This window comes from Blennius ocellaris (assembly GCF_963422515.1).
Source record: "Blennius ocellaris genome assembly, chromosome: 13".
NCBI classification, from domain to species: Eukaryota; Metazoa; Chordata; class Actinopteri; order Blenniiformes; family Blenniidae; genus Blennius; species Blennius ocellaris.
The window spans coordinates 21,247,674-21,274,099 of NC_137662.1; the positions used below are offsets into that span (position 1 = coordinate 21,247,674).

A 26,426-nucleotide genomic window follows, 5' to 3' on the forward strand; every position below is an offset into this window, starting at 1 on the left:
CAACATAGCTTTTTCAACCTCAACCAAAAATAACCAATCTGACCAAAATCCAACGTCGAATCAATGCCTTTTGCCATCTGGGCCACCTGTTCTACCTGTTCTACCTGTTCTACCACCTGTTCTACCACCTGTTCTACCGTGTGTGCTACCTGTTCTACCACCTGTTCTACCGCCTGTTCTACCGCCTGCCGTGAAGCGGGTTCCACCCCTGCAGAGTTCCAGCCGTCCATCACAGCGGCGACATTCTAACCAACGGGGCCACGAGTGTTAAAACCGCCGCATCCCAACCCGTCCTTCCACCGACTCGTTCGGCGCGGCTTCTCCCGATACGGACCGACTCGTTGTCCCTTTAAGTCCCGAAGCGTCTGTCCCGTCTTGCTCCCGTGAAGGACCCTAACCATGAGAGACGACGACGTTCACCGTCTCCCAAAGTGGATGAAGCCAAGAATCGCGTCGTCGTGATGCTCTGGACGACGTCTCCAATCCCGGGAGTTTAAATGTGAACCACACACACACACACACACACACACACAGATTTAACAACGTCGGATCTCATTTAAAAACGTCTTTATTTTTCATCGGCCGGATCCGTGTTTTTCAGACTCGTTTACATTCAGACGACGGGGAGAGACCACATGCGGAGGACGAGAGAGAGGAGGCAGGTTCATGTGCATGGGCGCTCTTTTGCGTACGGTCCTTCGCATGTATGGATGGGTGACTCTTTCATACGGTCCTCTTTCTATACGGGCACAAGTATGGGCACTCTTGTTTATTTGTTTGTGTGCGTGCGTGTGTGTGTGTGTGTGTGTGTGTGTGTGTGTGTGTGTGTGTGTGTGTGTGTGTGTGTGTGTGTGTGTGTGTGTGTGTGTGTGTTCTTTCTCTCAGACAGTCTGCTGATCCGAGGCGTCCGGAGGCGTGGAGGCCGACTCCGCCTCCTCCTGGGTCTTGTCTAATCCCTGGCTGCAGACCTGCTCGCTGGACTGCGTGCCTTCCTTCACCGTGACGGCCGCGTTGGAGTTGCTCGCGTCGATGCTCTCGTACGGCTCCGATGTCCACTGCAAGGGGGGGAGGAGCCAGAGAGGAGGAGGCGGAGTCAGGCTGGAGCATATTCAAGTCGGGCTCTCAATGCACCCTCTTGTGGCGCAAGCTTGTATCGCGAGGCTCAATGTTTGTTGAACTTACGGATATTGAACGTCACAAAACAAGACATTTTTTGTCATATTGAATTACTAAAAACATGTTTTTGACATTACACAAGTATCTATATTATCTGAGAAGGCGTTTGGATGCGATCACAAACTTTGTGCATTACAATTATCCACAATATTAAGTTTTCTTTACAGATACTAAGTGTATTTAAGACCTTCTATGCTTTTATTAGCAAATTAACACAGACACTCTCTAATCTCTCGTTTTGTTGCCATTCATTTTATGACTTACTTGATTAAATTCCTGCAGTTTTATCCACATTTGTTGTTTCTAAATGTGTCGTTTATTGTCTGAGAAATGTGCTTGCAGGGTTTGTTTGTTTTTTTGTTTTGTTTTTTACCGAGACAATGTAATTAAACATGGATTTACTGATTTACTGCAGTTTAACACTGTCGCGATCTGTTTTGTGCCTTCAAAAATATAAAAATATACCTGATGTGAAAATGACAGTGAAGCTTGGAGTCTATTCTTTTCATGAGTCACATCAGCGGTCAAGATATCGTCTTAATCTTAAAAGCGCAAAGTCCAGAGAGACGATATGAAGGCGAAAAGGGTGCGACAACATGATCCGTCTTGCTGTCGCGGTCGTAAAACCTGGCACCCGGATAAAAAAGATGGCCGACCTCACCTGCGTGGCCCTGCTGCTGGACCGGTGCGACGGTCCCATGGCGATGTTGACGCTGGACGACGACTGCGTGTCGGTGGTGTTGCCTCCCTCTGCGGCCGACAGTCCGGAGATGACCAGGCCGCTGGAGAAACTCCGCTTCCCGAACAGCAGGCTGAGAGTCGACGAGGACGAGGAGACCTGGGAAAACATGGGGGGGGGGGGGGGGGGGGGTGAGAACATGGAGCCTTTCTCGTCCCGGATGTCCGCCGAATCGTGATCAGTGAGGAGGAGCTACCTGGCTGGAGCGCTGCTGATGCTGCGCCGCCTGGAGCTGCGAGCCGATTCCCCCGGCGCCCGAGAGACGAGGGACCTGAACACACACACACACACATCGGGATTACACTCCAGATTAAGGCACGCTGAAGAGTGTGTGTGTGTGTGAGTGTGTACCTGTGAGAAAATGGAGGCGATGGAGGTGTTAAAGGAGAGCTGACTGTTGGAGAGGCGCTGGACCAGGCCGTGGGTCGACCCCGAGTCCAGGATGGGCCCCGATTGGCTGCTGACGGGGGGCCGCTGACTCTGGGGCTGCACCGAGCGGCTGCGGTACTCTCGGCGCGCTGAACGCGCAAAATTAATCAAATAAACAACAAGCAAAGGTCAACGACAACACAATAAAAAAAAAATAAAAAAAAAAACTGAGCTGCAAAAACCATCAACACCTCAAGATTGTTTTGATTTCAACAACTTGACTGTCTTGTTATGTTATATTCCAAATTCATTGAGCGCCTCCAACTGGGAGATTTTACAATTACATAATTCTAAGTCCATAGGTAAAACATTTTTTATTGTAACGTTAAAAAAACATATGACACATTATTGTGCTGGTTTGGGGATTAAATCAATGTTTTCAAAATATAAAATCAATAAGATGCAGTGTAAAGATTGTGTGTGTGTGTGTGTGTGTGTGTGTGTGTGTGTGTGTGTGTGTGTGTGTGTGTGTGTGTGTGTGTGTGTACGTGCACCAGTGCGGTGTATTTAAGGTCGACGATATCGTGTGAATTCGTCGGAGCTTAATAACAACCAGCTTGATTTATGAGTCTAATTCTTCTGAAGTAAAAAAAAAAAAAAAAAGGAAAATATAGGATCAGTGTTTGTTTTATAATTATTTCCCCATATTTCCACACCATGACTCAGATATGGAATGATAACGAGTGGGTTTTGATGTAATACTGCTCTGATTTTACATAATATGCCAATAATTTGTTTGCCAATTTTGATTTCAGGACATTTATAAGCGGCTCCCATGTATTTTACATGCACCTGTTTCAATTCGTTTACCAATAAATATATATGGACTGATACTAGATACACGAGAAACATGTAAAATATCAACGAGACAACATTTAACAATGGTGTACCTGCGTTGTGGTGTCGGTGGCTGTGCGTGGCTCTGGCCCGGTGCTGGTACAGGCTCAGGCTGTTGGAGGTGACGGAGGACGGGCGGTTGTGGCTCAGCGAGGACGAGCCGCCGGCGCCGCAGTCCACGTCCTCCATGTTGACGCCGCTGTTGCAGCTGGTCAGATTGTCCTTACGCACCCTGCAGGACACAAACGCACCGGTCGGGTTCATTTATTCATGGCAGCATCGGTAGGGGGGGGAGGAGGAGGAGGAGGAGGAGGGGGAGGAGGGCCATCAAAAATTTAGCGAGCATCGACTCCCACAGCTGGATAAACACACACACACACACACTTTTACACTCAGGACGTTATGTAACTGCGAAAGCATATGTGACACACACCAGTGCACCCGTCCTCTTAAATTAGTTTAATGTGTTTTAGCTGACGAGGCAAAAAAAATAAAAAATCCATCGCCTCGGCTCCACAGTTACTTTGCGAAATTAAGACAACACCCTTAAATCGAGGCCGATGGAACGGGATTAGCAATCTAATCTAATCTAATGAGGAAAACGCGGCACATTAACTGGGTTTGATGCACGTTTTTATTTTTTAAACGGGTCATGTTTGGAAGAGGAAGTCGGGATGAAAAGCGACGGATGAAAGTGGGAGATTGTGGAGGGAAAGTTCTGACGGAGGGAAGCGGAGATTAACCAGACTGAGTCTGTCAGTTTCGATTTAACCGGCAAAGTTCTGTGCTGCCATCTAGTGGCGAAGAGTATTTATATATGATTACTCTGCAACACTCTACTCTCACAGTTGACAGCGGCTGTGAGAGCAAATGATTTTTAGAAAAAAAAATGTGAAATTGGATAATTTCCCACGGCACACCTGACTAGATCTCGCGGAAACACCAGTGTGGTTGAAAAACACTGAGATAGAGTATATATATGTTAAGTCACACTCTCATTACACACACACACACACTAATTTCTGCGTAAATGCGGTGCACCTCCAGCCTCAGTTCACAAAGCGTTCAAGGGGACTGACAAAAGGACGTAAAGCACTGACCGTAGCCATTTTGAACACAGCCAGGAACGAATCACATCCAGACTGAGGGCCCCTCCTCCGATGCTGCGCAGAGTGCGGTGGGTTCCCGCGTAGGACGTCGTCAGTGGCGACACGTACCTTTTAAAAGCGGGTCGAAAAAAAACCATGGGGTAAAAACACCTGGGATACGACGTCGAGCCTTTCCTCTGTGACTCTTTGGGCGTTGGAACCAACAACCTACATGGGGTATCCGAGCGGCTGGTCACAGGACGAGTTGACCATGTTCCTCAGTGCCTGCTTGGAGTTCTGGATGCTCCCGCGCTCCGGGTTTCGGTTCCGCAGGAACACCAGCTCCTGCTGCTGGCCGGCCCAGAGCCCTCGGACACACTCCTTGTTGATCTGGACAGGGGAGGGGGACGGAAGAGTCTGAGTTTCCACGGCGATCAATCCACCAATAACAGAAGCGTTCCAGACCCACGTCACCGTTTTTGGCATTTTTGGCGTTTACCTTGATGACCTTGAAGCTGAGGTGGCGCTTGTACAGCATGATGATCTTGTACTCGTCGGTGCCGTCGTCGATCATGTGCCTGAGCGTGAGCAGCGTGTCGCGGCTGGACAGCACGGCCTTGCGCCAGGCGGGGTCGCTCTCGTGACAGATGACCAGGCTGCTGCGGTAGTTGGTGATGGCTTCGTACAGGACGGACGCCTCCTCCGTCTCCTCCAGGCACGTGAAGTGATCCTGAAATGTGGCAGAGTGAGGAGGGAGAGAAAAAAAAAAAACCACTGCGACCATTTGGGACGTGTTTGGGTTTTAATTATGGAGCAGGGAAGTGGATTTCTATGAGTAGTAATAATCTACCTGGTGTAATTTGAGACTCATTCTGACCGCGGGAGCCACGACTTTCTGCAGGAGGTCCAGATCAGCGAAAACCCACTCGTCCTTTGTGGCGATGCGAAAGTCGCCTTTAAACAGGGTGTTGAAACCATAGAGAAATGACTCCAGACTTTGTGATGGGGGGGGGAAGGGGAAAGGGAAGGGTGGTTATGGGGACAGAGAGAGAGAGAGAGAGATCACAGAGATAGAGAAATAGAGGGCAGATTATGAAACTGGGAGGTATTTTTAGCGCACAAACCACATCAAGATAACAAGTCATTTGATAAGCTGGGAGAGAAATGTGTCCGCGTCACGTGGACGTTGGAAGATTTAGTTGCTGGCGCCCCCTTCTGATGTTTTTATTGAGCTGCAGCTAAATTTGCACTGTTATTATTGTGCTAAATAACAGCCCTTTGCTATAACTGACAAATAAGACGCCTACAAGCAATCCATGCATGCCCATCTGAGTGAGTGACACATAAACTGCGCCAAATATATAATTTCAGTAGCTTTTACACATTTTAATCGTTATGAATGAATTCAAAATCATGATAAATAATTCTTTAAAAGGCCTCTTTTCATTCCAGATCGATTTATCAGATTTTTTTGGAACATTGAAGTTGTTTTTGTCACTTCACAGACTCATAAGCTTAAAAATCTGGTAAAATAACTCCTATTTCCAGATTCAAAGTATTGCTTGCACATATTACAAGCACACAAACACATCTTTACCATACTTGGATTACGACCAAGCGCATATTAATGAGCCGCAACGCCACTCTTGACATTTTTTTTTTTAATCTGTTTTTTATACGTTGATCGAAGCTGAAATAGCAGATTTGTTCCACACAAGTGACGTCAATCAGACCAGAAGACGCGTCTCAACCTGGGGGTTTTTACCTGTTGGACATGTTGTGCGACGCCGTGCCGAGGGACCGCCTCCCCAGGACGGAGAGAGCGTAAGACAGCGTCACCAGAGGCGAGTCTTCGTCACTGTCCACGGGCTGAATACAAACACAAAAGACGACGGTGAAGAGGAGAGACCATTAAACCCCACGAGACTGTCGTGTGTCGTTTTTTTTTTTTTGGGGGGGGGGGGTGCCGTACCGCCTCCGTCTTCCCGGCGCAGTACTGGATCCACTCCAGGTAGACGTTGCAGAAGCTGGCCCGCGTCACCCCCTGCAGGCAGTGCACGTAGTCTTCGTCGATCTTCACGCTGAAGACCTGAGGGTCGCGCTCGATGTGGTGCCACTTGGTGTAGGACTGCAGCGCCTCCTGGACGCCGGCGTCTTTCAGCCACGTGGACAGCTTGGGCGAGTGGACCAGGTAGTAGATGACACTCTGGGGGGGGGGTCGGATCGACGCAACAACATAAGACGTTTGTGTAAAAAAAAATCTGCCTTTTGTAAACACGAAAATGACGGTATATTATGTTATTTTGAAGCCTCATTATTTCAAGTTTTCTGGGTTTTATTCGCAGATGTTCTACCAAATGTTTCGACTAAATATTGCCTCTTACATCCGTAGATATATTCCTTAACCTCTTGCATTCCGCTTTCTTTCTTAGACATGTATTTCTGAAGGCTGCGTCTCATTTCTACCCCTCAGCCCTTCATCTTACCCCTACCCCTCTGAAATGCGCGCTCACGAGAGTCTGAGGGGTGTCCCATCTCACTGCTGTGCAGAGGCGGAGGGCTATTCACCCCTCTAAACGGAGCGTCTACAGATGCACACTTTAAACAGAGGGGTAGGAGGACATGGTGCCGAAGGACTCGCATTTCACATATATACGCTTCTAAAGTTATATAAACCTGTTGTGTTTTATAGTAGTAAGAGCGGCAGTAGTGCTGCCGTCTGCCGTATGTAGCTTCCGTGTGTATTTGTTTGGTAGAGGCCGTGTTTATAACATTTTATTATTACACTGTAAAGTTCCAAAGTCTTCTAATATGGGTGTTTTGAAAACAGGGACCCCCGAGCAAACAAGGAAGCTCCTCCGCTTTCACATGGTGAATGAGGAAATATTTCTGAATTTTAAATACAGCGCAAAAACTGAAGTTATCCATGTCTCTGTCTATTTCTTCGCCTTGATGGGGGGAAAGGCGGAAAACGAAACAAAGCAGCCAAGCGACTGCAACACGTTGAATTTGGGACGGCGTGACGACGCTCCTGCTGGAAAATCAACAAACATCCGTGGTTCAGCTCTGCTGATAGAACGGCGCCGTATTATGACATCATAACTGTGAGACGGAGCGAGAGGGGGAGGGGGGGTGAGCAGAGGGAGAGGGGGGTCCCAAATCTAAGGGCTGAAACTGCCTTTGCCCTCATTTTGGAGGCGGAGGGCAAAGGGGTAGGCGGAGGGGTAAGAATAGAATTGGGATTGGCCCTTATACTTAAGTGATTCCTTCTATCCTGTTTTATCAAACTCAGAGTCACAGACAATTACCGTCTTACTGGTATTCTAGATTCACCAAATAACCTCGAGCACATGTTTATGAATTATGGGACACCTGAATACCTGAAAAAATAAATAAATAAAACACGTTTGCACGGGGAAAAGATCGCAACTCTGCATAGAAAGATCCCAAATCCTGGATTGGCAGGGTGGATACTCAGAATAACCTAAAGGTCCGTCCCAAAATAAATCTAAATGTGCTTCACGTGATCAAAACTTTGACTTTGCTGTGCTGAAATATGAGATTAGAATAGTCTAAAATCTGTGCAAAGTAGTTTTCCTATACGGGTTGTGAGTTTTTCTCCGTGGACTCAATGTTTTTAACACTTTTCCAGAGTTTGTGTTTGAACAATCATATCATCCAAACGGGAATGACATCGTTAAGAGTTGTATTCTTTCACGATCATTCACATATATTCTTCGGGCCGTACCTTCAGGTAATAGGTGATGAGCAGCTTCCGAAGGTCGTACACCTGCAGCATGGTGGCGGCGTTGTTCTCGCTGATGCTGTAGCCCTCCAGCAGGTACTTGGTGGCCATGACCTCCCAGGCCAGCCAGCGCAGGTTGAAGGCGGCGTTGCACGACAGCATGTGAGGGAGGTGTCCCGGCTCGCAGCAGCAGCAGGCGTCGTCCTCCTCCACGCCCTCCGTGATGGCCTCCACCTCTCGCTGCTGACAGTACGTCCCTGGCAAGGCCGGACGTGGCGGTTATTACTTGTTCTGACCGGGGGTGGGGGTTGGGGGCGGTTTGAGGGCGGCCTCTGACTGACCTCTGAACTCCAGCCCTCTCAGCTGGAAGGTGACCAACCCGTTTCCGATCTCGATGAGGTGGACCAGGGCGTTGAGGTAGTCGGAGGCCAGGATGAAGCAATCCCCGGCGCTGTAGTTGCCCCATCGGCCCAGCGTGAGGTCGCCGCACAGCGAGTTCTGCAGCGAGCGGGTCAGGTACTCGTAAAAGATGGAGTTCAGGTTGTTGTCGTCGCAGCCTGCGGGACACGGCGCTCAGAGGTCAGACGTGGAGATCCTTGCTGGGGTTCAGTAAATATTATATCGTCGTGGAGACTGCACCATTAAACCACGGCAGGAACTTCAACACATTACGTTCATTTGTCTACCTGCTGCTTCTTTATGCGACTCAATGCACCATCTTGTGGCGCAAACTGGTACTGCAAGACCGAGTCAATGTTTTGATACATTTCGTTTATTACTTAAGTTTATATTGATGTACATATTAAAAAAACAAAGCATAGCCCACCTTTAAAGCTTTGTCGCCTCTTTATTTAGTGTAACAGACATTCGTAATCTAGTTTTTTTTGGTTGATGTTTTGTTGATATAAATTATTTATACGATATATAAATTTAAAAGTGGAAATATAATTTTTCATCTTATTTTTTTTAATCAGTTTTGCATTTTTGTCAAGTAAGGTTGATTTGTGTGTGTGTGTGTGTGTGTGTGTGTGTGTGTGTGTGTGTGTGTGTGTGTGTGTGTGTGTGTGTGTGTGTGTGTGTGTTTTTTGACCTGCTGAACCAAAGCAACTTCTTATAAGCGATTAATAAAGGTCTATTCTATTCTATTCTATTCTATTCTATGATTGTTGTTTTAAATGACATTATTTCTTATCGTGATGCAGCAGCCGATGTTTTCTGCGTAACATTGGTGATTTAATTGTTTCACAATGATCCTAATTAAGCCCATTTGTCCAGTGGGAGGGACAGAATGGACACTGGACACTGGAAATACAGTCTGTGAGGACCTCAGATGTCCCTGAAAATTAAGAACTCACCACTTCCAATTAACAAAGCCTCAAAATGTGACACTGGTTGGCGAAGACGAGGACGGAACAAACGAAGCAGCGGCATGTCAATGTCACGAGTCGAGTTCCAAAGCGCTCACCTGTCTCCTTGTCCACCTGGGACACCAGACGGCTGTTGGAGTTGTCGATGCGTTTTGTGCTGCCGAAACAAGAGAGCAGTGTGAAACAAGGCGAAGAGCGGAGCCGTTTGTCCCCACAGGTGTGGATGGATGAAGAATCCGGCTGCTCGGACTGAGGCTGTCAGGGATTTGAGTGTGAGTCTAAATTTATAATTCGCCAGGCTGATGTTTTTTTTTTTCTTCCCACAACAAAGCTGAGCGGATATTTTTGGAGAGCTTTCAGCTTCTCACATCAATAAATAAGAGAGCGGCGAGGCCACGTTGTGTAAGAGTTCCAGCTCAGCTGAGTTCATCTCTATAACAGTGGTAAACAACACAAACTTCACAAACATCAGTTATTAAACTGCGTTCAAAATGAATGTTTTTATCTTCTGCTTTCAAGTTTAACAAAGGGGATGATTTTTTTTTAAAGCAAAGCTTCTACATTTTTTACTCATATGAGCTTTAGATTTAGACGTCATGGTGGGGTTCATATCGAACAGATCTAAAAAGGGGGGTTAGTATGGAACATGTAATTCATGCCTATATTGTACATTAGGTGGCACTGCTGAGTCCATGGGGTGAATTGTTTGGAGTCTTGTGGCGCAAATTCACCACTGCGGATTAAATCAGCAGGACCGTCGCTGATTTTTGGGAGATACGCAAATAGAAAAATTACAAAACTGTCAAAATCGGAGAAAGAAAATTTGAAACTGTGACTCTGCAAAGTGGATGTGAACTTGTTAAGGTGTGAGTGACGGATTTTTAAACGTATTCTGTGTGTCTGCCTCTTCAAGCCTTTGCTACTTGACATGAAGTGTTATTTGAGGCCACGTTTCCCTGCCTTACTTGTAATTTCGCTCCCAGAACTTGATGGGCCTCGGATAAGAGGAGATGAAGATGGCGCTGCCCAGAAAGGGAGCCAGCGGCGTGTAGAAGACGGTGGTGAGCAGAGTCTGCAGCAGCAGCATGGCGGAGTCTGGACAAACATGTCGGTCAAGGACAGGAAAGCAGCAACAAATGCACTTCTGCACACACACACACACATACACACACATGCACACACATGTGTCTTAAAAGGATACGAGGCACAGCAAAAGGCTGAGCAAAGGCATGGAAAGCGCTGCCCCAGGCAATTTGCCAGGGAGCGATGTAAACCAGGATGAAATGGAGTTTCAGCAACAGCTCGCGCATCTGGACAGAAAAAGGAAACAAACACACAGTCAGTCCACCAGGAGCCAAATATAAAGTCTGAAGGGTCATGAATTACTCATGAAAAGACAACGTGGTTTTCTTTCTTTCATTTGTCTACCTTGGGAGAAATTTTGTTTTGGTTTCATGTGTAGCCGAGACTATAAACCCAACGTTGGGTAAAACGCCACGGGCGTATTTTTGGACTGTGAGGTTAAACACCCAATCGTTTAAAGGGAAAACATGCAAACTCCACACTCGAGAGTGGAATCACAATATGACCCTTCGCTTCAAACTCGACATCCAAGACAAACAAGCCTGTTGGAGCCCGACATGTAATAATGACCCCAGAATGTAATAACAACCCGAATTGTTATAAAATATCATCTCATTAAGCCCAAAATGTGATAACTGGTGGATAATGTAACAAAAAGTGTTGAGCCCAAAATGTAAAAAAAAAAAAAAAGAAAAGAAAAAAGTAATAAAACCCAAAATTTAATAAATGTTAAAAAAACAAAAAGATTGAACAAGAATTTAAATGTGATCTGTTTGATGGTATTCAATATTTTGTACTGATGTTTGGACAAATAGATTTACAGATAACAGAGAACAGAAAACAATAATTGACTTGAACAACAGCAATCATACATAAAGAAAAAAACATTTAGATATGTATAAACAAATAGTTCAGTGTTATTCAAATTGAAGCAGTTCGAGTTCAAACCATAAATCATTGACTCGCTTTATAATGTCATAAAATTATTACACCGGTCCAGGAACAATATTTCAGAATATTAAAAGTTTTTAAGTTTTGGGCTCAGCATCATTTTAACAATATTGTTACATTTTGGGTTATATTAATTTTTTTTTACAGATTTCTATTACATTATCCACCAGTTATTACATTACATTATATTTTATAACAAAACGAGGGCTCTAACTCGGCTCCTCTCATGTGAAAGAAGCTCCCAGTTTCGGTTCGGCAGGCCGACACAGATTCTGCTTTTAACGGTCGAGCTTAAAAACATTCGCATTTAATAAAGCTTAGAGTCGGGGCTGGTTCAGGTCACGCTGGACGGTTTCCTGGTTAAGCCACGACAGGTTAAGACTCCTGCCCTCGTGATGCGAATGGATTTAAAGGCTGTTTTTTGCTTGTTGCTCTCAGTCTCTGTCCTTTATTCTTCTTGTAACCTAATAAAAAAAAACAACAACAACCAGAAAAGCAGGAAGTCGTCACATCTTGGCCCTGGTTCTGCAGGTTCCTTCCTTTTTTGCTCAAGTGGAAAAGCAGTTTTTGTTTTCTTTCTAAAAGTGCCATGAAATGATGTATTGAAATGTTGCACTCAGTGCTATATAAATAGATGAAAGGGAATTAAAAGCAGAAAAGGATTGCTATCATAAATAGATGAAAGGGAATTAAAAACAGAAAAGGATATTGCTGTTTTTAATTCTAATATGTGAGATGGATCAGTGCATTGACGGGGTCTACGCTCGTGTAAAGTCAAAGTGTGCCTCCGTCACCTTGTGGAAGACGATGGACATGACGAAGAAGTCCAACAAGAAGCTCTCGGAGGCGCGGGGACAGTCGAAGTGGAAGAACACCAGCGTGAAGAGCAGGGTGAGGAACTGGAAGCTGGGGTCGCAGAAGGACGAGCGCAGGAGTTTCAGCCCGGCGACGGTCGTCAGGAAAACGTCGCAGCTGGAGGGAATGCGGCGGGGGGACAACAAAAAACAACATGGATGAACAGGGCAGTCACAGCACTGCCGCCGTGTGACGTGTAGAAGTGCGGTGCTCTGGCATCGGCCTCACTGGATTCCCAGCTTCTTGCGGTGGCTGAGGGCGAAGCCGTCGTTGGTGAGTGCGCTCAGCACGATGGCCGGGTACACCACGTATTTCTCAAAGCACAGGAGTCCCACGTACAGGCGCTCGAACCACATGAGCACGGCGTCCTCTGAGACACACACACACACATACAAGAGTAAAGAGCTGACCGAAGCACAGACCTTCATGTTTTTGAAGTCACATCTTTCATCCGAGGATCACGTTTGAGGCGATTTAATGGCATCATGATTTGACTTCGAGAGAGAACACCAAGCTTCATTCATGTATATTCTATTAATCTGTTTCTGTCGATTAATCCCTGAATGAAGCTTTCCTGAAATTGGCTTAACTTTTTTTTTTTTTAACTGCATATCAAAGGAGCTCTTATCTCCTAAAAAGGTGAATAACTAAAATGGCTAAAAACTGAAAATGTGACTGGTCAAAACAGCTTTATCAACTAAATTAGAAATTTTAAAACGGCTCAAAACGGCCAGAAATACTATAAAAAAGAATGTTTTTCAAAAAGCAGCTAAAAAGCCCGAAAACCCATGAGAAAATCAGAAAATTACATCTGGTCAAATTGTTTAAAAGATATATTATATATAAATTCCTTGAAACTGTTAAAAGAGCCCAAATGAACCAACTTAAGCAGCAACGGTCAAAACGAACATCACAAACAAAGGTTAGATGGCTAATATAGCTAAAAGACTAAACTATGGTAACTTTGTTGAAAACTGTTAAAAAAAAAAAATTTTAATTAGATAAAACGTGGTTCAAATTCGAGTTCTGAAGCTTTTATCTCCCACTTCATGAGCCGCGTCACCGTCGTTTTAACCCACTGAGTCTTCAGCTTTTAAATCCGCGCATGAATTATCGTCAGTCCTTATCAAAAGCAAAGGCTTCCTGACCTCTGGGTTCAAACTGGTGGTACTCTTTGGTCTTGAGGACCGGGTGTGAAATCCACAGCCACGGGTGGTGCTTCCTCAGCTGGGGTATCAGGTAGTGGGTGACGAACCCCACCGTCGCCGCCAGGGCGTAAAGCACGATGGTCACGAAGGGCTGCACACGAGATGGATTAAGAACAGTGACACAAAAGGGGGGGAGGGGGGGGGGGCATGGAGAGAGAAAGGCGGCGAGCGTCTCACCTTGAGGGACAGAAAGACGGTGCTGGCTGTGATGGCGAAGGTCAGGATGTAGGCGACGGAGCACACCACGACATCCGACAGCAGAATCTCCTTCTGCGGGACAAAGAGGGAGGGGAAACGCTGTCGTTTGGGTGTGTGATTTCTTTTCTTTCTGTCTGGGGGGGGGGGTCAAACAAGCCTCACAATGCCCGTTAATACTGTAAGACGCCACGGGAGAGTTGTGTTCTCTGCGGCATATTTCCCTGTAATCACACGCGCTGATCGACGGCAAGCATCTCGCTCTACTTGAAGGAGGACCCTGAATGGAGCGTGAATTCACAGGTGCACCAATTAGGATGGATCTTCTGATGAATAATTAGAGGAGACGCGGGGAAAGTCTGCTATAATCCGGCGCCCGACGATGGAAAAAAAAAAATAAAATCCACCGTCCTCCAATTCACAGGCAAGACTGCAAACGCGCGACGTTTGGCTCCGCGTGTTCCACCCGTGTTTACCATGGAGGTCTGCAGTTTCTCCGGCAGGGGGTCTTTAATGTCCGCGGCGTCCTCCTCCTCCTCCTCTTCCTCACTCTCCACCAGCACCGGCATGATCTTCGACCTGATCAGAGACCTGTGGACGTTACGCAGTGGGACAAAGTCGCAGTCACGTGCCGGCTTGGAACCAAAAAGGAGCAGAGTGGAAACGCTCCTTTCCGAACATAGTGAGGGCGTTAAGGGGGGGGGTTTAGGGGGGGGTGTACTCACAGCAGCACGGAGGGGTCGCTGCTCTGCCTGCTGAGGTGGTAGGAAAACACCACCAAAAGGCCACAGAAAGCGGAGAACAGCGCCGGAGTGTGCTGCTCGTCCCACGGCTCCTGTAAACACACATATTTTGTTTGGGTTTTTTTTTTTACACAGGGTGACATGAAACGCTCCAAACTCCCTCACCGAAGCCTTCTTCGAGATAAACCTCCTTCCAAGAACGGCATTTCACTCGAACACCGACGACAAAAATAAAGTCACGCTCTAGTTTCCTACCTTGAGAGCGCCGAAGCAGAAGCCGTAGAGCAGAGCGAGCGCCATCAGGCTGCGCAGGATGCTGTAGATCGCAGAGATGAGACTCGTCGCGGCTGAGAGCAGAAATCACAGTCGAGGGGAAAATGTTGTGATATTTAATATCGGCAGATCAAACTTGGTAGACGTCATAAGACGTGCAGGAAGTATAGTGGACTGCTTATTACCAAGTATTAGCTTCATGAAAAAAGGGATTAACGTGAATAAGAATGTAAGTGACATAACTTTATATGACGTTTATCAATTAACAATCTTTGTTAATTTTTTTTTTTTTTTTTACATACTAAGGCGTACATCAACTAATCCATACTAAGTAACTGTAATGTAACTTTCTATCAATCAGGAAATTAAAAGGTCCTAAAAAAAAATGTATGTCTAAGTTTGCTCTGGCTTTAAAAATATAAACACAAGCTTGCCAATTAAAACAAGCTTTCCTGCAATAATCATATTGTTTTGTTGTGAATTACAACTGACAGAATCGCACCCACACACAAACAGATTAAGTAGAAAATGTGAACTAAATAAATAAATAAATAAAAATTATTAATAAATTAATAAGTTAGTAAATTAATAAATTAATTACTAAATTGATAAATTGATAAATTACTACATTTAAAAAATAATTAAAAAAAAGAAAATGTGGAAAAAAAATACATTGACTCATGTTTAATTCATAGGATTTTGGGGATTTCCAGCTCTGAATTGATTCCGCTTCAATCATAAACGCAGGCGTCAAAACCAACCAGATTCACACACACACACACACACACACACACAAAAAAAAAGAAACTAAAGCTAAAGCCAGAAAGGAAAGGTGTCAGTAAAGACCCATCCGAGATCCCCCCAAAAAAAGGAAAGAAATATTCATATCCACCTGTTCCTCCAAAAAAGTGCATGTCAATCTGCTCCAGGAGATAAATGGTGAACGTGTTGATCTGCGGGAAAAGGCCCACCAGGAAGGTAATTGGGAAACAGTAGGTAAAACCTGTTGAATGCAGAAAAATAGCACGCTTATTAAGATAAACCAAGGTTCCAAATCCTTGCTGCTCTGTTCTAGCCGGCCTTACCCACGAGCAGGTCCCGTAAGAAGCTCAGCACATCGTAGCAGACGATGGTGACCCCGTACAGCGTGGACACGGGGAGGTCCTTCGTCCTCAGCAGCTGCTCCAGCAGCCAGATCAGAGCGCAGAAAATACAGAAGTAGGCCGCTCTGCTGTAGGCCACCAGCTGGTTGTGACCCTGGATGGAAAAAAAAAAAGGATGAAGGATTTGTATTGTAGACTTTTTTTTTTACAGTGACGTGATAAATACAGGAGCTCCAAGTCAGTCAGGATCAAGAGGTTCATTTATTTAATATGGAAAATGGAAGTTGTGCGATTATATTATTGTCGTACAGGAAAAACACACTCACGTGTGTCGGTGAAGCTGCATCTGGTTGGACGCTCTGCAGGGAAAGACGCACACAGAACAAGCGGCGTGACGTGAGCGAGTTTTGATTCTTTTTCCATTTCAGGTCACGTTCTGGACTCAGGCTTTTGAATAATGTATGAATTTATCAAAGCCAAAGCCAAAGGACTAACATAACAGTTCCAAACTATAGGCACTCTTCTTTTTTTTTTCTATTTTACACAAATATTGAGTTTCTTTTTCTTTTTCTTTTACCTTCAGTAAGGAATACTGGCAGCTCGCGATGACGAGACAGAACTGGAAGATCCAGAAGTCTTTGAAGCAGCCGTGGTTGAGCAGCACAAAACCCAGGAAGGAAACCAGGAAGGCCATGAACACGGCGACGAGATTCTCCAGAACATCCTGGTTCCTACACAATAAACAGCACACACACACACACACACACACATAGGTAGAGGCAGGTCACAGCAGCGTAAAAAGAGCACGGGTGTATTTTCGTGTCTCACCTGTCGAGGAGCGCGAGCAGGGTCAGGCGGTCGTACAAAATGTTGATCCACTTTCCGGGGAACAGTTTGAGTTTGTAATAAATCTTCCTGGTGGGCTTCTCCTGCGTCGACGTCTCCGACGAGTCATCCAGGGAGTCCTCTTCCTGAAACACAAACGGTAAAAAGTGTGATTTTATCGGGCGATAAAACAGTTTCCCCGTGTTCATCTGAGCCGCAGAGCAGTCAACATCAGTGTATGTACACATAGTTGCATCTTTCTGGGGATGTACAACACAATCGGAGTGGTTGCATTAATGATTCAAGAGGGAGGGAGGGGGGGAGGGAGGGGGGGGGGGGGACTGATTCAGCAGTGATTTCATTGGTACTGTTTCAAACAGCAGCGATGAGTCACCATAATGTCCAGTCAGTGAATCGCAAGTAGGAAAGGAAAAAAAAGTAAGAGTAAGATTGATTAATCATTATGTGATGAGTAAAACGTAAGCTGAGGAAGACATAGTGGGTGTGAGTCGCCAGGGGCGATCCCAGCTGAACGCAGGTGGAGGCAGGGTGAATCCTTCACACAAAACCAAAGAAGCACATCGACGGGTAAATTTAAGGTCAGTAATTAAGCTCAAACACACATTTTTGCACTGAGAAGACGCAAATGCGGGACAGAAAGTCCAAATTCCTTCAAAATATTTAGATTATTTACCTACTAATTCCACTTTTTTTCAGAGTATTTTTGGTAGAGCACCGGCTACTTACTGACAGTCTACAGCAGTGTTTTTCAACCTTTTTTGAGCCAAGGCACACTTTTTGGTTTGGAAAAATCTGGAGGCACACCACCACCGAAAATGTTAAAATGTGAAACTCTGTAGCCTCTATTAGCAATATAAAGTCGTTCTCATCAAAGTTTTATCAACAGGAATCAAATGAATACAGAAAAAATTTATTTCCCAATTTCTTTTTGTTATTTGTACTCCCTCAGTGTGAAACCTGGACCTGATGGATGAAGAGCTGAGATCCTGGTTCACATTCTTCCTTTTCAAAAACTTCTCCATCACTGTCACTGACACAGTACTTTGATACAAGATGGGAGCAGCGCAGGTGGTGGTGACTAACCAGACTGACGTCTGTTAAGTTTCGATTTCAACGGCAAAGTTCTGTGCTGCCATCTAGTGGTGAAGAGTATTAATACATGATTACTCTGCAACACTCTACTCTCACAGCTGACAGCGGCCGTGAGAGCAAATGATTTTTTAGAAAAAAATGTGAAATTGGATAATTTCCCACGGCACACCTGACTAGATCTCGCGGAAACACCAGTGTACCGCGGCAGAGTGGTTGAAAACCACTGGTCTACAGTGTATCGTGAAAGCATTCGTCATTATTAGATTCCGGTGCACGTTCTGCTTTTTCTGCCTTATCGTGTCACGTCTAGAAGGTCCGAGGCGGTTTAGGTTTGCAGTAAGACACCTGGAAGATCTCTGGGTGCGTCCTCCGCGGCCGAAGCCTGTGCGCCGGGATGATTCGTCTCTGAAATGGGCAGTCGGCGTGACCGCCGGCCAGACCGTCCTGACACTCCGAGTTGGACGAAGTCGACAGCAGGTCACTGAAGACACACACACACACACACACACACACACACACACACACACACACACACACACACACACACACACACACACACACACACACACACACACACACACACACACACACACACACACACACACACAGAGAGCAGGCGCATGTCGATATGTTGAATAAACCTGAGGCTCTGTTTCTCATGAAAAGAAGAGCTGATGAAGAGGAAGGTACCACATGTTGCCCGTGATGAGCTCCGCTCCGAGAGGCAGGTTGAGCGCTCGTTCAGCGTAGAGTTTACGAGGCCTGTCTCCTGTCGGGACAAAAAAAAAAGGGAAATACATAAAGCTTGTGAGCCCTTTTTTTTTTTTTTCCTGGATTAGCAATCTGCAATCACAGATACGTGGGATTTATTTCGTGCTCCATCAGACTGAACAGCTGAATGTGTCTGAGCCGTTCCAGAAAAAAAAAAATGCCATTTTATCTGCCAGTTTTCAGAGCGAAGCCACCGGCGACTTGCAGCGACTAATAATCAAAGGATTATCAAACCACAGCAGTGGACTGGCCGAGCGTCTCTCTCCATACGCGTTTGCAACGAAACCCCAAAAGCAAAAACAACGTCTCCTGCTTACTGTGCACAGTGTGGAACGTGTAGGCCTCCTCCTTGTTGGTGGCCTCGGGCCTGCAGATGACCTGCAGCATGGAGCTCTCAGACTGGGATGTTTGCGAGGGCAAGGAATCGTAGTCCGGATCCTTCTCCCTGTCGGTCTGAGGACTGCACACACTGCGCAAAATGAGCTGCAGACCTGTCCCGCTGACGTTCCAGTAAATGTGTGTAATTAGGGAAGAGTAGCTCCGGCTGCACGCTTTTGCAAAAACGTCCACAGGCACACTTACCTGTCGGGAGAGACGATGGGGATCTGCGTGGGCGGCATCGCCTGCAACGTGTCGGTGGGCAGGCTGGTGGGCGGCCTCGGTCTCTCCGGCTTGCCGTCGGTGTTTGTCTCGGTGATCGTCTCATCCGGTTTGGAAGTCACACTCTGATTCTCTGTGCACGGGGTGAACCAGAGTATCACAAACACAAATGTGCTCCGATGAAACAGAGCACTCACAGTGAAGCAGCCTGAGAATAGATTGAATTGTTCTGGGTTACTCGTCTAAAACCTGAGAGCAATGCCAAAGCGTTTCGGCATCTTTCGTTGTTTTGGAATCTCACACAGTTACAGCTACGAGATAACAGAACACAGATTGATCAAAGCCGAGACCGAGATTGAAGTGAAGGGAAAGTAGAGGAACTTAAATTACATCCAAATTGACGTGTCACATTTTCCCTTAACGATCGCCAGAAAATGAGTTTCCAAAAGAAACACGTTTCATGTCAATAACTTGCTGTAATGTAAGAAAATAGCATATCCAATGCAGCAGTGGTTCTCAAAACCTTAATTCCCGAGAGACTGAGTGACGAAAACGCCGCGGAGACAAACACTGACAAGCACAGTCACACAAAAGCAAGAGTCCAAAGTCTCATTCGGGTACTTTTCTTTAACAACTGCATGCTTAGTGCTTAAATTAGCCATTACAATGTAGATGTACCCTCATGCACCCAGTGAATCTCTCTCACTCTCTCTCTCTCTCTCTGCACAATCCCTTGGAAAACGTAAACATACAGAAGGCCTGTTTACCGTCTTCCGCAGGTTCCACTTCCTCCTTGCACTCGGGCTCGCCCTCGTCCTGAGCGTTCGCCCCGGCGCCTCTCGTGCTGAGCGACCCCAACAGCGAGACGAACTCCAAGAAGTTGGATTCGTTTGGAATCTGGCCCTCCTTCGCCTCCAGGTCCGACTTGGAACTGGTCATAGTGTTCTGGCGGGAGAGGGAAAACACTGCGGTTGTGTGCGTCTGTATCCGGCGTGACCCACGGAGACGTGAAAACGCGGCCACGTACTGTATGGCGCGAGCGGTCCGAGAGCAGGACGGCGTCCTTGCCGCTGTCCATGCTGAGGCCCCGGATGTGAGTCCGTCCGCCGGGCCCGCAGCGGCTCGGGGCCTGCGGCAGACGCAGGAAACCCTGCGAGTCCACGCCGGGTTCCAGCGGGTCCGTGTCGTCCGGGTGCGAGCGCACGTCGATTCCCGACGAGCTGTTGTCGTGCGTCAGCTGCGGACTCGGCATGCCGTCGCCCGTCGCCCACGCCGCCCCGTCCGGATCGGTGCACTCCGGCACGGCGGTGGACTCGGAGCTGGTGGTTTCCCTGCACAAGTGGAACTCCTCACTCTGGCTCGCCGCCATTTGCCGCCTCGGCGCGGCGTCGTCCTCCGAGCCTGACGTCTCCTCGGCGTCCCCGGGCTCCGGCCGGTCGTCCTCGGGGGAGTCGAAGGTGATGACGGGGATCTTGACGTGACATTCGCCTGCGTCCTTCTGAGCCTTTAAGAAGAGGAACGACACATAGAGCAACATCAGCTCACAAAAAAAGACAAAAGTAAGGAGTCATTCGTCGCCTGCAGCATCAGAGTTCACCACCAAATTCCCAATCATGTCAACCAGATGCATTAGAAAGTCATGTCATTGTTGACTATTAAATTATGCAGCAAGTTCTTGAGTCTTTTTTTTTTCTCTCTTTTTGTCACTTGCTCTACTCGCTGCAAGTACAAAAGAATAAATGCAACCTGAATGTTGATTCCGTCTCATTATTAAGGCATGAGAACAGTTTACTACAGGCATTCTCTGCAGCGGAGGAGGACCGTATACACGCAGCAACGAGAAACATTCACGTCTAAGCCTTTGAAATTTCCTCGTTTCTGCAGGGAAAAAAAAAAGGTGCAAGTCAAGAAAAAAACTACGATGTGCTTAAAAAGTAAATTCCACTATTAAACATTCACGGTACATCCGGAAAAAACTTTTAGGCTTAGCTATTTGTAAGCAGACGAAATCTCAACTCCAGTCAGTGGAAGCAGATTTTAATCAGATTGTAATCAGATTAAATCAGATTAATCAAACCTTGCGTGTTACCTATTTGTGATTCTGACCTGTGCATTCTCCAGCAGGCTCTGTTTGACACTCTCCTCCAGCTGGGCAGCGGTCTGAGGGTCGCAGCTCATTGTGATGATGATCTTCACCGTGTCGCTGTCGTCCAGGCGAGCTGACGCGGGCCCCGGACCGGAGTTGTCCACCAGGACCACTTCGATCTCATCGGAACAGTAGGCCTCCTCCTCCAGCTCAGCCTGAGAGGCGACACACAGGCGGACATGTGAATATATTTCATGTAAACGTGGGAAAAAAAATGTAACATCAATGTGACTGTGTCTGCGCGGGGACCTGTGCAGGAGGCTCTGGGATGTCGATGAAATCATCCTGGTCATCCTGGGGAGTCTGCAGCGAGTTGTTGTTGGCGTCCGCGGGCTCTTTGTGGCCGTCGCTCTCCTCCTCGCTCTCGTCTCCGCTTCCCTTTGAGGGAGGCAAACCTTCGTCGACCGTCTCCCTGTCGGTCGACTCTTTATCCTCGCACTCTTTGTCTTCTGTCCTATAAAGCTCCGAGTCTTTCCCCCCCGATCCCTCCTGCTCCGACCCGTCTCCGTCCGACCCAGCCACGGGGCCCCCGACGTCCGTCCCTCCGTCCTCGGCGTCCACTTCCATTCTCACGGCGCCGCTCGCAGATCCGGGTCGCGTCTCCTCCCTCTCGGCTCGGGACGGAGGTCTCTGCTGGGCCTGCAGCAGCGGGGCGGCCTGGTCCGGATTGGGGCTGGAGAGATCATCTGGGGACGGCTCTGGGCTCGGCTGCAGCCCTTCATCCGCCGGCTTTTCCTCCGCGGCCGTCTCACCCACCTCTGGTGGGAATTGCAAAGCAAAGTCATCTCCAAATCTGACGCGGCATACAAATATCTGACGCGGCACGGCGCTATTTTTCTATTCATCTTCATCAATCAGCTGACTTTGCTCTGACTAATCACCAGTGCATTAGTTGGCATATTTACTGGAAGCAGTCAGCTGGTCCTGTTGGCTCATTTCAACAGCAGTGACGCGTTTGCAGAAATTAAAAAAATAAAAAAAACGACAACCTGAATCATCTAAGGAGCCATTAACTGCATTAAAGAAAAGAAAAGCAGTAAGTTTCCAATAAAGATGATTTTGTCAATACAGTGACAACACAGGATACATTTACATCTATCTAATGCTTTACTATTTTTTATCCTTTGAGACTTTATTTGCCAGTCATAGTCAAGGATTATTCTTTTTAAACAGACACTTCACATAAAAAAAAACAAAAACCAACTTGTTGTGAATAAGTTGGCAATCTGCAGCATTAGTCCAGCACCTGTGATGCAACGTGCTTCACACTCGTTTCTTACAGTCGTCAACCAAGAAAAAGATCTGCCTTACCTTCCACTGTTCTGCCCTCTTCCGACTTTGAGCAGTCCTGCGTGAGAGCACATTCACACGGGTAAAACGTGTGGAAATAATGAAGGCCGACAGCAGGCGGCGTCTTAATATACCAAAACCTTCACTCACCACGCCGATCAGTCCCGGGTCGGTTTCAGTCTGTTTTACCGTCACCTGGATGACTGGACTGGGACGTTTCCGGGCCAACATCGTCATGGCAACGCTGTCGGGCACCGTGCTGCTCTTCCTGTTGAATCGAGGCGACAAATGGAAGGGATAATTCAGTAATTCAGACAGCGAGGCCCAGGGGTCGCCATCGTGGAGAGAGACCCCTACTACTGATGTGTGGTATGAGATCAACATGTAATATAAAAGGAGAACATGTGATTCGCATCCTCAGACACTGGTACCTTCAGATATTCATAAGCGAGGTGGGTTTGAAAAACAGGCTGGACTCGCGACATCAGCTCCATTAAGTCCCACAGAGAACAGGAAGTGATAGATTTTTTTTTTTTTTTTTTATGAGTCTCTATCCGGCATGTCACAGTGAAGATCAGTGACTCATTAACCCGCTCACACTGAGTCTTTGAGATGAAGCGAGAAAATCTGAATCTGACTCCGAGATGCTCAATCATGACAGAGAAAAGAAGGGAGGGGGAAAAAAAAGAGAGCAAGACGAACGGCAAGTCGATTTCAGGCCTAAATTAAGAATTTTTCAGTTTTATCATTAGGGATTTAAGCCTTTGACCTAGATTTTGTAACCTGACGGAGGAGTAAAAATCTTTTTTGTTGGGTTTCTTTTTTTAAAATACAAATATAATTTGTCCAGCTGATTCACTGTATTGTCAAGGACATGCGTTTACCTGATGCTGGCGGGCAGGCATGAGTCGGAAGCATTGCTTTTCTTCTCCTGAGCCTTGCTGAGGTCGGACAGGCTGCTGCGGACCACCGCCTCGCCCTCGTCGAACATCAGGTGCAGCCGGTAGTTGGCCATCTTGATGAGGATGAAGAAGACGGTGATGGAGCTGCAGTAGATGCTCAGCGCCATGGTGGTGGGAGGCAGGGCCTGCGGGACGAGAGGGGAAAGCAGACGCATCATGCTAAAATCAACGTCTTTCCCCACCCGGACTCCGTCGGGGGTTCGATTTGACGCCGCCAGCTTTCGCACCCTCCTCCCTTTGTAAGTATCACAGCCTCGACGAACCGCAAAATCTCACTCAGATTTATTGGTTGAATGATGACGTGGACTCGTGTCTAAGGGGAGGAGTGAGTCCTTGTAAATAAGACGAAGACTAAAGACATCCGCATCCTGCTGACACAATAAATTATAGAGAGTTTGTGTTGTTTTTGGAGGTCAGCAGGGGGATATTCACTGCTCGGCGGCATTTCATTACTTGAGCCAAGACTCGGGTGTTATTATTAGTTTGGCGCTGTGAGGAAACCTTCAGATGGAAACGCGAATGATCTTGAATTTCGAAGGAAACACCTCTCTTGAAAGCCTGTGTTGTCGGTGTGAGGAGAGCAGTGGATGTTTGCACGCAGATCGGAAACGGTCACCTGTGGCACATTCAACCTCTTCAGAGTCCAAATTGTCATCAGACTCATCGAAATCCGCTACTTCGTCAATCTCAGTCTTATTGACGGATGGTAGAAAGAAGCCGTTTCAGTACTGGGTGCACAATGGGACCACATTCAATCTATTCTTAATTTGCATCAAGACGAAGGATATAAATATATTACTGCTTGTTTGTGTTTTATTTAAATGTACACTCACTGGAAAAGTAAAGACTTATTTTTTTTGTACCTTTACTCGATTGTTTGACGTTTAACATCCAGACGACACGCACTCTGTTATTACGTAGTGTTATTTTTACTTAATAGTCCAGATGTTTGACAAAACACAACAATTATAGGAGAGAGCTGCTGCTGCACCACATGAACAATCCAGACTAAATCTACACAAACAGGGCTGCTATCAAGAATTAGCCTTAAGCCGTCTTTGTTTATCTGTGGGTCATGGAGACTGAATACGTAGCTAAAATCTACATGTGTGACCGATAACAGACTGACGGCTGCCATGACACTTAAGAATTCATCGTTTGATTGTGTTATTTATATACTTTGCTTCCTGATTCGGCCTCGGTTTATCAAAGACGGCCGAACGATCAAACCAAGACTCTCTTACATGAAAAGAATGGATCTATTTCTTTACATTAAACGTCAGATAATTTGCTGAAATACTAAACGTAGAATCAGACGACAGGGATGAGACTCGAGGGTCCATAAGTTTAATGCTCAATCATAACTAACGTCAAGATGTTTGACTTAAGAGACACGGTTTACTTCCCGATTCAGTCTTGGAATATAAAAACACCAATAACAAAACTAGCTTTTGCTGTTTTTCATCTATGTTCAGGAACAAGGAGGCCACTAATGGAACGATCAGATATACCCGCCCTTTTGTTAGATATGGATGGTTGCTATCAAATGTGAACACTTGAGAAACCACTGTTTTGGTTTTATTTTGCATTTAATAATCAAACACAGCAGAAGTCAAGACATTTAACGACTCCTCCTTCTTGACCACACCTTGCTAAAACGAAAGGCAAACAAATAGACTGTATTTGTTTATATATATATATATATATATATATATATATATATATATATATATATATAGAGAGAGAGAGAGAGAGAGAGAGAGAGAGAGAGAAGCTATAACAGTATAACAGTTGATAGTTCATTGTTTGTGTGTTATTTATACTTACTAACTAAATCTATACAAGATGTGTTTCGGTTTCCTGACTCTACCTTGATGCTCAAAATGCAGATACAATTTAGATTCAGTAGAAGAAGAGTTGTTACAGCATGTGTACAACCAGACTCCACCCAGCCTTTTGTTACACACATGGCTGCTACCAAGTAGGACACTTGAGAATTCCCCGTTTGTTTGTGTGCTACCAATTCTCCAATAGTGAATCAGTTGAGCTGTTTACCCTTCACCGGCAGTTCTTCACTGTCCCGGTCAACCTCCCTGCTGCAGACAATGACAGCTCAAGGGAGGGATGTCATTTAACTGTCATCCCAAGGAGAAAGAAGAATATTGGGAGATAGTTTTTATTATATCTGAGCAAATGCATTTAACCCTGTCCTGATGTATTATGGCCACTCTGGTGGGAGGAATAAACAGTGCGATTGCGCCTCTTTTTGAGGAGCAGGGCATGAAGTACAGTAGCACAGTTTGGAGTCCAGCTAGATTCTCATCCAGGAGCAGCCATGCGTCCCCCCCTCGCTGCATGCTGCGACAGTGCCCCCTCTTCCAAGCTTTGTATTTCTCGCAGCAAGCCATCAAGCCCAGAATAACGTCAGCTCCTTCAGCATTGTCATTGATTTCCTAACGAAGGGTGAACGGCTGCATGGATTAAAAAAACAAAAAAAAAACATGTTCGGCACCTAGAAAAAAAAACAAACAAAAAAAAAACCACACACACCTCACACCCCCTCAGCGGCCTTGGACGCCTTGTTCCACCGTGGAAATAATAATAACGACTCACCAGATGGAGAGACAGGGGCAACATGAGGAGGAATATCCACAGATAGAGGTGGCAGGAGTTGTTGAATTTGTTCTGGTCCGGGTCGTGGTACCAGCCCCCGGTCAGAGATGCCCAGACTCCCTGACGCAGGGTCTGCACAACCTGGGAGCCCATCTCCCCTGCGCCTCCTCCTCCACTCTCCTCCTCCTCTCCGCTCAGGTTGGACGGACGGATGATGATGGTGGTGGTGGTGCTTCTGCTGCCGCTGCTGCTGCTGCTAGGCTACAGAACGAAGATGATCTCCTCTAATGCATGGCAGTGTCGCGGCTACGCCT

At 46.4% G+C, this 26,426-nt stretch overlaps 1 protein-coding gene across 2 annotated transcripts; it reads right to left on the reverse strand.

The window, feature by feature from the left end:
- Nucleotides 1-664: 664 nt before the first annotated feature.
- Nucleotides 665-26,265, reverse strand: pcnx2 (pecanex 2; the record flags this gene model as incomplete). Of its 2 annotated transcripts, none has more annotated exons than XM_080507169.1 (40): nucleotides 665-1,055; nucleotides 1,838-2,014; nucleotides 2,112-2,186; nucleotides 2,267-2,433; nucleotides 3,235-3,413; nucleotides 4,282-4,398; nucleotides 4,502-4,659; nucleotides 4,769-4,999; nucleotides 5,120-5,264; nucleotides 6,035-6,138; nucleotides 6,242-6,475; nucleotides 8,018-8,271; nucleotides 8,356-8,571; nucleotides 9,480-9,538; nucleotides 10,347-10,476; nucleotides 10,583-10,691; nucleotides 12,210-12,387; nucleotides 12,499-12,640; nucleotides 13,419-13,569; nucleotides 13,656-13,748; nucleotides 14,150-14,264; nucleotides 14,399-14,508; nucleotides 14,672-14,763; nucleotides 15,582-15,692; nucleotides 15,775-15,946; nucleotides 16,119-16,151; nucleotides 16,370-16,523; nucleotides 16,621-16,763; nucleotides 18,076-18,211; nucleotides 18,421-18,499; nucleotides 18,819-18,961; nucleotides 19,084-19,234; nucleotides 19,869-20,046; nucleotides 20,129-20,605; nucleotides 21,208-21,396; nucleotides 21,497-22,005; nucleotides 22,559-22,595; nucleotides 22,688-22,805; nucleotides 23,422-23,624; nucleotides 26,113-26,265. In XM_080507169.1, the coding sequence occupies 40 exons, from the start codon at nucleotides 26,263-26,265 to the stop codon at nucleotides 882-884; spliced, it is 6,396 nt and encodes a 2,131-aa protein (XP_080363295.1). In that variant the 3' UTR covers nucleotides 665-881. The 2 variants fall into 2 exon arrangements, with proteins under 2 accessions (XP_080363295.1, XP_080363294.1); XM_080507168.1 differs by having other exon boundaries at nucleotides 21,208-21,402.
- Nucleotides 26,266-26,426: the final 161 nt, after the last annotated feature.